This window comes from Lycorma delicatula, chromosome 6, assembly GCF_047948215.1.
Source record: "Lycorma delicatula isolate Av1 chromosome 6, ASM4794821v1, whole genome shotgun sequence".
Classification (NCBI taxonomy): Eukaryota; Metazoa; Arthropoda; class Insecta; order Hemiptera; family Fulgoridae; genus Lycorma; species Lycorma delicatula.
The window spans coordinates 67,246,073-67,259,395 of NC_134460.1; the positions used below are offsets into that span (position 1 = coordinate 67,246,073).

At 28.9% G+C, this 13,323-nt stretch overlaps 1 protein-coding gene across 1 annotated transcript in view; it reads left to right on the forward strand.

Moving 5' to 3' along the window:
* The window catches only part of LOC142327108 (alanine aminotransferase 1-like), a 43,921-nt gene that overhangs the window by 16,318 nt on the left and 14,280 nt on the right, over nucleotides 1-13,323 (forward strand). Inside the window, exons 4-7 of the mRNA XM_075369968.1 lie at nucleotides 1,756-1,886; nucleotides 6,960-7,073; nucleotides 7,639-7,768; nucleotides 12,025-12,104. Of these exons, the coding sequence (XP_075226083.1) occupies nucleotides 1,756-1,886; nucleotides 6,960-7,073; nucleotides 7,639-7,768; nucleotides 12,025-12,104 (455 nt within the window). The remainder of the gene's footprint in view (nucleotides 1-1,755; nucleotides 1,887-6,959; nucleotides 7,074-7,638; nucleotides 7,769-12,024; nucleotides 12,105-13,323) is intronic.

Sequence of the window (13,323 nt, forward strand, 5' to 3'; positions counted from 1 at the left end):
TTGCGTAAGTTATTTTATTTTTTCTTATGAATTATATTTATATATATATATATATAAAATAGATTTTTGTTTTTATACTTGCAGACCTTGGCTCTGCTTTCTCTATAATATTATAAGTATAAACAAATATTTTTACTTGCGCATAAAATTTATGATAAATCATAGTTTTTTAAAACTGATTGTTTGAAATTTGCTTATGTTTAAAATAAGCAATGTAAAATTTACATGACAGTTATTGTAATGGGTAAAGAAGTTTCCAGAAAGAGAAAAGAGAGAAAATGAAGGAAAATTAGGTGAAATGACAAAGGAATTATTTCTTGGAAAGGATTTATAGAAAAGCGTAGAAGGTGAAAATTATTTAAATTATATTATGCTTGACCAAACAAAAGTTTAGGTCGGGTACTGATACTGCAGGAGACCAGTAGAGTGACATTTTTCAAGTTTCATTACAGTGTGTGATATACACAAGTATGGTTTGCAATAAATGCTTTCAAATCTGCAAGAACATTTGGAGTGAATGTGTGGTATCAAAATAGTGAAGAGTGCATCATGAGTATTCCTTGGACAGTGGGTAAAAACAAAAAGCTGTTCAATTGAGTCCTTTGTGAGTGTGAGTGAAAGTGACATTATTCAGTTACGAAGTATAAGGTAGTTGTTTTTGTAACAGTTAAAAGTGAATAACTTGCATTAATTAAATTTTTAATTTTTCGATTATCTTTATTATCAATTCTGTATTAGTGTCTATTAGTTATAAAGTTTTTATTAAATCAGAATTGCATTTTGGTATTTATAATTTAATTGCTATTATAAATATTATGTATTTAATTTTAATTGTTATTTTGTATAAATTATTTAACATTAATAAATTGTATTTATAAGTAATTTTTACTTGTGCTATGTTTCAATATCCTTGTCAAACAGCAAAGATGTAACAGTATTTTTCTTTAATATTATCTCTCATAATATATTTTAATTTTATTATCCCTTTATGTTATTTCCCTCATTATATTATCCCTGTAACAGTTAAGAGTCTCATGACAGTGGACTCACTTTAAATGACAGTAGTTGTTTGAATCATAGTTGATGTTATATCTATGTAATTCATTTTTTACAACACAAAATACCGTACATTTCTGTATCGATAGTTATGTTACACTAATTGGAAAATAGTAGTTTCACAGGTTGTTCGTGTATAGTTTACTATTTGTGTTTATAAGTAACATAGTATATGTTTTTATTTACTTGTTAAGCTTCTAAATATATTACTAGAGTTGAAATGCTTTCATTATTTAGTAGTAATAATTGTATATTTTTTTATTGCGTAGCTAAGTTCTATTATGCTTTCCTAAGCACAAATGTTAAAATTTTACTCATTTGTCTGAAGTTAAAAAAAAAGTCATGCTACATGTATAAACTTGCCACTGATCGGCCACACGTAAACTAATAAAGGTGTACATGTGCACACACACATACACACATTCATACTCACTCACTCACTCACAACTATTGTTGTCCTTTCAATCAGTTTAGTCCAGTTTCTTTTCTCAGTAAATGTTTAGCATTTATTCATAATTTCATCCTTTGCAACAAAAAGCTGATTTTGACATTCTTCAGTAGCCTATAAATAAATTAATATCTTCTTAGGTAATACATTTTTACTTTTCGTAGTTATTTACATAATTATGGAAGATTTACTTTTATAACTAATGTATTGTAACTTTTAAGTATTTTTAAATATTTTTTTGTTTGTTGAAGGTTCATACACAGATTCACCTGGTATTGAAATTATTCGAAAGCATGCCGCTCAATATATTGAGAAAAGAGATGGTCACCCATGTGATTATTTAGATATAATTCTTAGTGCTGGTGCCTCTGATGGAATTAAGGTAGGAAGGATGTTTGCGAATTTATAAGTTTTGAAAATAAAGTTAAAATGACAGGGAGTTTGGCTGGGGTTGGACTATATGAAAATCTGATTACTTTATATTATTTATAGAAAACCTAAACTCATGAATTTTCTGTTTTAATTTTTTAAAAAAGAATTTTTGAGCAGGAATTAATTTTTTAATTTTTATTACAAATTGAAGTTATTAAAATAATGTGAGTTTAATTTGTATAATATTAATACATAATTCTATTACGATATCTCACGCACAAGCTTCAGGCCTATGTGGTCATATCAAGCAAAGAAAATAAACCTAATTGCTGTACTGCTAGATGGTTGAAGCTGGGCCTATTAATTCTTTGACAAGTAAAAGTATGACTATTACATAGTATTGTGTAATTTTACAGTTATGATTATAATGATTGTTTTTCTAAAAAAAAGTCTTATCTTCTATTTAATGAATCTTAATTTTAATGGAATTTTTTTATTAATTTGTATTTATACCAACGGACCTGGAAGCAGCCTGTTTAGTAGTAGATTGTTTAGTAGGACTTAATTAGTGTGAATGATAACTCCATAAACTGCCCTACATCATAAACTGTGAAGATGTGTAAATTTTTTTTGAATGTTTTTGATTTGCTGATCAGAAGAAATTTTTTTTTGGGTTTAGTAATGTTTAAATATATTTATGATTATCTTGTCAGTGTAGCAAAATATGTATAGTTGATTCTGGATAATTGGCCCATTGGTTAACTGGGGCAGCCAGTTTTTTGGGCCAGTTCTTCAAAGAAAAAACAAAATATTTTGCAATGATAGTACTTCATTTTGTACTATCCATAATGCTGCTTATTTGGACCAATATCTGATGTATATTTCTTATTAAAAACTAATACAGGCCAGCAGTGAACTTTGTAATTCTGAGAATTATGCGGCTAGATAATGGTGTGGGATAGAGTCAGTAAATATTCTGACAGATAAACTGCAGTAAAGACGTTGACATCTTTAGGTTTCACCAACAAAAGGTGTACTGTAACACATTTGTAACTGTCCATTTGTTTTGTTATCTGCAGTTATAGTTTTTTATTTCCACTTTCACACATTTTGTTGGGATTTTTATGCATAGGCTTTATCAACGTCTTCAAACTGTGTCAGTTTTTGTTGTTAATTTACCTGTTAACAGTTAATTAAAATTGTAAGTTTAAATGCTGTGTAATGATGACATTGAGTGAACGAAAGCTTCTTGACAAAATAAAAACGTATCCACCTAACTTAAGCCATTGTAAACTATTAGAACTAACTAGTATACCAAAAACTATGATAGCTTGTATCATGCTCCAAGAAGATAAAATACGCCAAGAATGGGCATTAAAAAATCATGGAACATCTTGTCAAAGAAGACAAGATGGAAGGGTAAGGTTCCTCTTGTTGAGGAAGCTCTGAATGAATGGTACGCCATTGTAACTTCCCGAGGTGTTAGTGTCAGTGATCCAACACTTAAAGACAAGGCAGATGATTTTGCAAAAAAGTTTAATCATAACGAATTTAAAGCAATGGACTACAGGTTATCTCATTGAAAACGAGAAATCAGATAAAATACAAGAATTCTCATGGTAAAACATTGAATGCTGATATAGAAAATACTGCTTTATGGAAATCTATCAAACTCCCAGAAATTCTTCACAATTTTCTTGCTGATGACATTTACAATGCTGATGAAATGGGACTGTATTGTACTTTACCAGATGGGTGCTTGTTCTACAAACATGAAGTGTTATCTGGATTCAAAAACCTATGGACTGTGTCACCATGCTTTGTTGTGCTAATATTTTGGGAAGTGACATATGAAAACTCGTGATTGGGAAGGCCATGTTGTTTTAATTGGCTTAGAATGGATAGTTTGCCAGTACATTACATTTCTAATAAAAATGCTTGGATGACGAGTGCAATCTTTTCAGAATGGCTTAGCAATTAATTGGGATGTCGAGTTGCAGAAAAAATTAAGAAAATTCATACTACTGATTGACAATTGTGCTGCTCATCGACGATCAAATTGTTTAAAAACATTGCTATTAAATTTTTACTGCCCAATACAAGCCTCATCCAACCATTGAACCACTCTATTTTAGAAGTAGAAGAAAATTTACTAAGTTGGATAGCTATAGAACTGCAAGAGTCAACTTGTTGCAAGCAATTCTGTTCATAGTCGACAGCTGAGGAGAAGTAAAGTGACAATAAAAAATTATCTCTTTCTCTGAAGAAGAGCCAGAAAATATACAGGAATATGATGGTAACATGTCACTGCAATAAGTTGAAAGTTATCAAGAATTTGTGCAGATTGACAAAAATATTGATTGTGTACTAAATGAAGAATTGCTGTGTGACATTGCTGTTGTAGAATACCTCCAGCCCACATGCAGCACAATGGATGAATCCAGTATTGATGAAGATGAACCAGAAATACAGCAAGTTACGACTCAAGATAAAAAAAAATTATTTTTGGACTTCAATGGTTTTTTATGCAGGAAGGAAGTCCTCAATTGGAGTTGAAAATCTGTGCAAATTTTGTTGACCATATGTTATTAAAATGAAAACGGCAGTGCAGGTTGAATGAATTCTTTCAAAGATGTGATATATATATGATGCTTATTGTTCACTAGTTGTACCTTAAATACTAATGCTGTGTGTGTAATGGTTATTAGAGAAAGTGAGAGAGATTTTCACTGCTCGATATTAGGCTACTTCTTTGCTCCATGTACTGGCTAATACATTGTTTGTAGTATTTATCGCTATTGATATAGTAATCCAGGTGAAACCAAGGCTTGTTACTAAAGTAAAAACTATCCAGTGTGTGAATTGCACTCTCATCAATAAAAAGTTGAATATAAAAGTTGTAACATAGTAATGTATGTTGATAATTTATTAACATAGTTTGATTTTTTAAATTTATTAACACAATGGAAGTAAACACGGAGTGTAACCTTTGTAAGAAATTTCCTGGGCATGTGAGATATCCACGATTAACAGTGAGTGGTGTTCAGCTACTTTCTTTTGAGTCTGTGCACTCCCAGTCTCATTAAACTTTTTGTGTGAAGTATGCTATTTCTTACTTGCTGAATACTGCAAGCTGGAAAATTTCAACTGCAACTCGATCTTTGCTTATAATGAAAACTTACTTATCTTTGGATTCCGCTACTGAGTTGAGGCATTGTTTTACGATGGAAAGAGTACATTAATCTATCCATTTCATTTTTTGTACTGTTTGTTGTTGCTGTGAAACTTGTAAACAAATACTTGAAATGCAATAATCACCATCAGAATCGCTTTTTCTAAGAGTATTGATATTCATTGTTCAGGCAGCTTCTGTGTGAACAGGATAAAGGCATAATTTGTAGAGTTGAATGTCACCTGCGTTTTGGTTATCTTGATGTGCTAGTATATAAAATATATTCAGCTAAGTGAAGAAGTGATGGAAACCACTTCACTTCTTTTGTTCTGGCAAGCCTGGCATTGGCTTTTCTTGTTATTCATGATTTATAATATGCATTTTCTGATGTGTCTTATGACATGTTAAATCATGACAATCATTATGATTATGGTGTTAAAATACATATCCTTAAAAAAAAAAACAACGTTTCTGACACAAGCCATAAGAATTGGTTTAAAGTAGCTATTTCAGTACCCATATACAGTTCTTGTTTATATGTCTTGCTAGTGTGTGAAAAATTTTATTTCAAATACTGCACATTTTTATTCAAAGCATTTGTATTCTTTTTGAAACACCCATTCATTAACATTTAGGTATTGGTGGTGGTCTGGGTAAATTGAAATTTGAGGAGGATTCCAGTTGATTGGTAATAAATAATGCAGATGTATTATAAATTCAAATTAATTATTATTAAGTTTGTATTAAATTGAATTTAAAATATTAAAAATTAATTACTTTTATGGATATAATGTTAAAAAGATTTTTCCATTATAATAAAACTGCTTCACTATTGTGTTGTGATTAATGTCTGTGATTATTTCTCATCTGATTCAAATTCAAATTGCTTTAGATAAAATTAATTGACATATTATTATTAGATGTATGATTGTTATTTTATTGCTTTACTGTGTTATAAAACAAATTAAACTGATTTTTATTTAATTCCTGAACATTTAAATTTATGTTATTAATAAGTATTAAAGAATAATTTAAATAAAATAATATACTGCTACACATATTATAAGTTGTTATTATGATAATATATTTTCTAATCATTTTTATGGTAGATAATACAGGTCAGATGTTTAAACTAATAAATTTTAGTTTTATTTATAATTCTTTATCATGTAAATGAAAATAAAAAAGAGAAATTGTGCATCTATTAATGTTATTATAATTTATTAGTTTTGTGAATTGAATAAAAATATTCCAATTGTATTAATAATTGGTTAGTTATTAGAGATCAAGTTATTTAAAACATTGATGTTAACTGAGTGATTCATTTTCAATAAATAATTTAAGCAGCTAAAAGTTCTTTCTAAAGGGAATTGCTGATAAGTAACTTAACCTTTAATAATTAATTACTCTTCCCTTCTGAATAAAAATAGTTTATGAAACTGAATTGATGTAATTTGATGTTTGTCCATTGAAAACCTAGTCTCTGGTTAGTAGAATGCAGATCTCACTTCATTCTATTAAGGGCTGAATATAGTTTGTATTTTGGAGATCTCAGCATACTTTAAACAGTCGTATATCCAGCTTAATACACTAGGAAGTATGAAATCTGGACTCATCACTTTTCACAGTAACTCTAAGATAGGATGTTTCTTATTCTTGAAAATGAAAATGCCATGGTCATTATGGGAGTTAGTTGTGCTTCATGTCCGATCATGGATGATATTTTCTAGAACCAATAAATACTGATATAAAATAAAAATATCTCAACCAATAACATATTTGTAAAAATTATTAAATTATATAATTAAATATAATTGAAAAAATAGTTATTATTAATGTAAAATTATTGAAGTATTGAATTACTGAATTATTATAGTAATTATTGAATGTAAAATTGCTTATTTTTTACAGAATGTCCTTAAATTATTAATAGAAAAAATGGATGGTAAAACACCAGGTGTTATGATACCAATTCCCCAGTATCCATTATACTCGGCTTCTATTGCAGAATTTAATATGACTCAGGTAAGTTAACTGTTTCATATATATATATATATATTTATTTATTTACTTAATGAAAGCTTTGTCTGTAAGTTGCTCTGTTTTTTTTTATTTATGTTGATGAGTTCTTTGCATTTCATATAAACTTTAAGCATTTATTTATTCCCTTTGTGTTAATCATCTTTTCTAGGTATTAAAAATGAGTGGACAAATTTTAATGTAAATTCCATGATGTGTATCTTAATCATTGTTGAAATCATAGCTATGTTATAGTTCAGAGGTTTTCTTTCAGAATAAAAAGTAATTTTGTTTGTATTCTTCATGAGCTCTGGAAGCATATTGCAAGAAAATAAATATATAATGTAACTTCTGTAATTTCTATAAAAACCATTTTTACAAATTTTTACTTGTTCTATTACATTATTTAAATTTTTATTAACATTTTTAAAAATCTGTCTTTACTCAAAACAAAAATGACTAAAGTATAGGAAGAATTTGTTTTCTTTTTTATGGAATGTTTTTAACTTTATGAAAAAATTTAATTTACTGTTTATTATTTATTGCAGTCAGTGTAAATTTGTTTTATTAGATCGGCTATTACCTAAATGAAGATCAAAACTGGTCTTTAGATATTGAAGAATTAGAAAGATCATACGCAGAAGCTAAACAAACATGTTATCCTAGAGCTTTAGTTGTCATTAATCCTGGTAACCCAACAGGTAAGCTGTTTCATTTTAGTATTGCATTATTTCTTGTTTTTTATTTAGTTTACTTACAATGTAATTTTAATTCAGTTTCACAAATAATTTGGTTGTTTCATAACAACCAGAATGTTATGAGTAATAATGTTTTCAAAATAAGATATGATGTAAATATAATATGCTAACAGTGAAGGCATGTATGTAATGAAGATCATTAAAATTGTACTGTGTTAGATATGTTTTCTAAGTGCCTTGTAAACTCTTAGTGTTACTATTATTTTTTTCAAAATTTTTTTACATTGTCAGATGAGAGTGGTTAGCGTATCACTAGTAATAAAATTATTGTTTGGTTTGCAGAATTCTTGTTCAAATCCAATTAAGGAACATAATTTTAATGTCCATGATTTTGTGTTTTTGACTGGCTGTGTAGTAGAATCATTATTCTGAGAAAGCAATTCCTAACTGGCGTCTCTTGTACCACAGCTGTAAGATGCAAAGAGATTATGTTATTACAGTATTGTGAAACAATCATTGCTTCAATTCAGTAAGATTATAAAGAATACAATTTCATATAAAAATCTAGAACAATGAAGCAGTGTGTATGCCCATTTGTATGTTTTTGTGAACCAACATGTGCTTAAAACTCAAGAAATATTGGACTGATCTGATTATTTTTTTTATTTGCTGTGTTTATTGAACCTATTATTTATCCCAGTTTGTGTCGACTTTTCTTTGCACCTTTTTTATATGGGATCATATATAAAAAATAAAAACAAGTTTTACAAACTTTTGCGAATTGAAACCTGTAACATCTGTTATCTGATGAGCATTATCTGATGTATCTGAATATTTAACTTGATTACTTAACCGTATTTACCACTTTCATTTACTTTTATTATACTAGGGGTCCTACTTCTAAATATTTATAGGTAAGGTAGTCTTTCATGAGATTAAGTCACTGCTGAAATAGCGTAGCCACTCTTGAATAATTATAAGCATCCTGTACCAAACTTACTCAAGAAAATAAGGAATGAGATTTTATTGTTATTCTCTTTTTGGAGAAAAAGAGCAACAACTTCTACTCAGCTCAGAGGAAAATAATCAGAATCTTACCAAATGCAAGTGATATTAAACCTTACAAGTGACAACTGTTTGATAAATATAATTCTCTCAAGAATGCAACTGGACTATCCTAGATTGTATTTCATAGTTTTGTGTGTGTCATGCGTCATGACCAAAAGAAAGATTAAGGCAGTTAGTATAAAGAACAATTTATGTATCCCATTTTGAGATAAATAATTATTTATGCACACTGTCTACATTTGGTGTAGAAATTCTATTTTATCATAAACATTAAGAGATTGGAAACTCTTCTATAAAAAAAAAGTAAATTTTAAGATTTTTTTTTTAATTTGCAATTTTTGTTGTTTCAAAAATTTGTTTTGTGATTACTTATTGAAAATTATTGATGCAATAATCATGTGGCTTAAATTAAATAAATTATATTTAAAAAAAAATATTTTTAGGAATATTTTTTTAATTGCACTGATAAACATAATTTTTATTTCCTAACAAGCGATACATTATTTTAATCTGTTTTTTTTTATGCTGAAAACAAATATGAATTCAGAATCTTTCTATTGCTTATCATTTTTGAAAAATTCTTAAATCATAATTAAAGGATATTTTTTATTTTTCAACATATAGTTAGCATTTTAAGCTCCTTTATTGTATTTTGTTAGCTCATTTTTTATTGTTTAATTGTTTAACTTTGTTAACATAATTTGTAAACTATAAATAAACAATACTAGATAAAGGATTAAATCATATCATAGTCACATATTATGACATCATATCTAATAGTGAAAGCGAGCCTTCATGGACATGATTAATCATGGTCTGTATAGGTCAAACTATGTAGCTGAAAACAGCTGTGTTATTTGTATTAATCACTGGATTTAGGAATGAATTAATTTTGTTCATTCTTGTTGCAGTCTTAAGTTTGTTAACAGTGCAGTGTCATAATGTCTCAAAGTTGGGTAAATGATGTGGATGCTGTTTGTTATGTATGTGATGAGTTTACAGTAAAATCAAATAGAAAAAACATTACCTTCAATTAAAAAAGCATATCATTAGAACTTTCAGTGAAAAATTGGTGATCAGGATAAGATGTGGACTCCTCATATCGTACGCACTTTAAGAGGATGGCTAAAAGGTACATAGAAGGCTTTGCCATTTAGTGTACCTATGGTTTGGCGTGAACCAAAGGATCATGTAACTGACTGTCAACAACCGTAACTGTCATGTAACCATTTAATAAGTGTGTCTAGAATTTCTAAAAAATCATACTATAAAATATCCTTCATTGCAATCTGCAATCAGGCCTGTACCTCACAGTGAAATTATTCCAGCCACCTGAGCCACCTGTGAATGTATGTCTTGAAAGCAGCGATGAAGAATCAGGCAGTACTGAAGAAGACAACAATGATTTTGATTTTGAATTATCTTCCAAAAGCCACATCTTATATAACAAGGTGAATTAAATGAGTTGATTGGGTATTTAAATTTATCAAAAAAATCAAGCTGAAATGTTAGGATCAAGACTGCAAGGTTGGAATTTAAAAAAAAAATTTTGGGCTTTGAAGCCTATAAAAAGAACTTTCTCATTGTTTTATTGATGAAAATAATTTGGTTTATTGCACAAATATTGATGAGCTTATGTTGCACTTAGGACAAATTCATAGGACTTAGCACCTTTTTATAGATTCATCCAAGTATAGTTTAAAAGTGGTTCTACTATGCACAGCGGTAAAAAATATCCTTCGATACCAATTGCTTATGGTAATAATTTGAAAGAGACATACGATGTGATGAAAGATGTTCTTGAAAAAATAAATTTAAAAAACATAGCTGAACATATGTGGTGATTTGAAAATTATAACTATTTTGTTAGGCATGCAGTTAGGCTATACTAAGTACATGTGTTTTCTTTGTGAATGGGACAGATGAGCTAGGGATAAACATTATGGTACCAAGAGTGGAAGAAACGAGACAACTTAACTCCAAATGGGAAAAATATTATTCATGAGCCCTTAGTTGAACCCAAAAAAATTTTTACCTCCTCCATATCAAGCTAGGACTAATGAAAAATTTTGTTAAAGCAATGAAGAAGGATAGTCCTGGATTTTAAGAGTTGGTCAAAGATGATGTATTTAACTCATTGTTAAATAATGTAGAAAGTGCAGCTTGGGCTTTATTTAAAGATGTTTAAAAATCCGAATTCCCTTGATATTGTTAATCAACTTCTTTCTTCAAACAGAGCTATGGGATGTATATGTCTTTGAAAATACATTTTCTCCACTCGCATCTGGGTTTTTTCCCGGACAACCTTGGAGACGCAAGTGAAAACACTGTGAACGTTTCCACCAAGACAATTTCCACCAAGAACAAGTTTCTACCAAGACAAGGAAAGTTGCTATAAAGAGAAATGGAATACTAAAATGCTAGCCGATTACTGTTGGACATTAATTCGGGATGTTATTTATAAAAGAAAAGCATCAGTGAAATCATTCTAACACAGGTATGGCGGTGCAAAATTATAAATTTTACAAATTTTAACTATATTTTCCCTTAATTTTTTTTGAAGTGTAATTTATTTAAAACTAAGGGTGATAGAAAAATTGTATTTTCAAATCTTTAATGTATGCAATAAAGCAATTCAAGAAATGGTATTGCACATAGAAAAACATTAAAAAAATTTTTTTTGTCTATCTGTGTCAAAACAAAGGCCCAGAAAAAAATAAATATTTCATACAGTATTAAAAAAAAAAAAAAAAAAATTTTTTTCATACTTATATTGCATTTTAGGACATTTCAAGTGAAGAGAACTTTATACTTCAACAATTTTACAGAGTTAAGAGAATTTGAGTAGATTTTTTAAGAGCCTTTTCATGACAAACATCTTAAAATTTTCTTACACAATCAGTTTTTTATTTAATAATAAAAGATTTTAAAGGATATTAATTGAAACAAAATTTGATAAAATTAAACTTTTTTAATTTTGACCAAGCATTTCTAGCTAGTAGATAGAGAATATAATTTTAATAAGGCTGGAAAATCCAGCTTATTTCCAATAAAATACAATATATTAAGATCCTCAACAAATTCTTGTATTAGACTAAATTGTTATATGATAATTACTTGTAAAGCTTTTATATTTATATTATTTAACTTTTTTATTCAGTTTGTTTATTTTTTGTATTTTTTTTTCTTAGGTCAAGTATTAACAAGAAAGAATATTGAAGATGTAATAAAATTTGCTTACAAAAACAGATTATTCTTGTTTGCTGATGAGGTTAGCATTTTAATTATTTATTTGCTAATTTTTTTAATTGCTTTGTAAATAATCTGGGTTCCAAAAGTAGAAGTCCTGGCTTTTCCCAATTAGCCACTCCTGTGGCTAATTGGGAAAAGCCAAACAATTTGGCTTTTTTTTCAGACCACTGACAAGAGTCATTATCTCAGTGAATCCAATAAAGAAGTGACAGCTAATAGAAGGTGCCAATTTGATGTTAATGAATCTAGGGCAGTAGTCATGTGAATCCCATGGTACCTGTTGATAGAAAAATAGTGAAGAATAAGGAAAGAGAAAAGGAATCATCAACCCTTGGAGAAATTGGCTCTCATCAGTGTTGTACCATCTTGCCCAAAAATAACATGCATTAAATAAATGTTACTTATTCATTACGTATTGCTACTGGATTTAAAAAAGATATAAAAAATACAAATAGGTCTCTTATTGTGTAATCTTTTTTTAATAAATTCAGTTTGTTAAGTATTTAAAACCGGCACTACTTTTTTTATTGTAGCCTTGTAAACAACACTGATTGAACACCAGTCTGTTAAGAAATTTTCGTTAATGACTTTCCTAGAATAAAAGTGACTGATGAATGTCTTAAACTTTTATGTAACGCTGATTGACATATATTACGATTAGCTGCATTTTCTTTTTCACAAAATCTAGAAACTAGAAAAAATATTCTATTTATTTGGCACTGCACTATTGGGAAATTAGCCATAAACACATTCTGGCATTGAAAATGAAACCAAGTGATAAACTAATAATGTGTTCTAATGTTGGGTTTGTAAAAAGAACATGCTTGTTGTAATGATGTGAAACTACCAACAGAGACATAGGATGAGTTGCATGTATCTATGCATTTTGACCTTGTCTAGTACAGCCATGGCAAATTATCTGCCACACCAGGAACCCTTCAACAACAAACATAGAAATCTAGATCATTGTCCATTTTTGGTTAAGTGACTTCTTGAATGCAGTGTACATACACAGTATGTCTGAAAAGTTCCCGAACTAAATTAAATAAAAACACAGATTTAAATGAATTTACTCACATCATTTCTCTACACATCAGGCATTTCATTACTTTCAATTAGAATTTAGAATTCACGGTTTGACCAGTTAGGACAGTTTGACCAGTTGCTTGTGCACTTTTGCCATGTTTTCGTTGTGAACAGCTGTTGATGATCTGCTTTGTTCGTCATCATCCAATGAC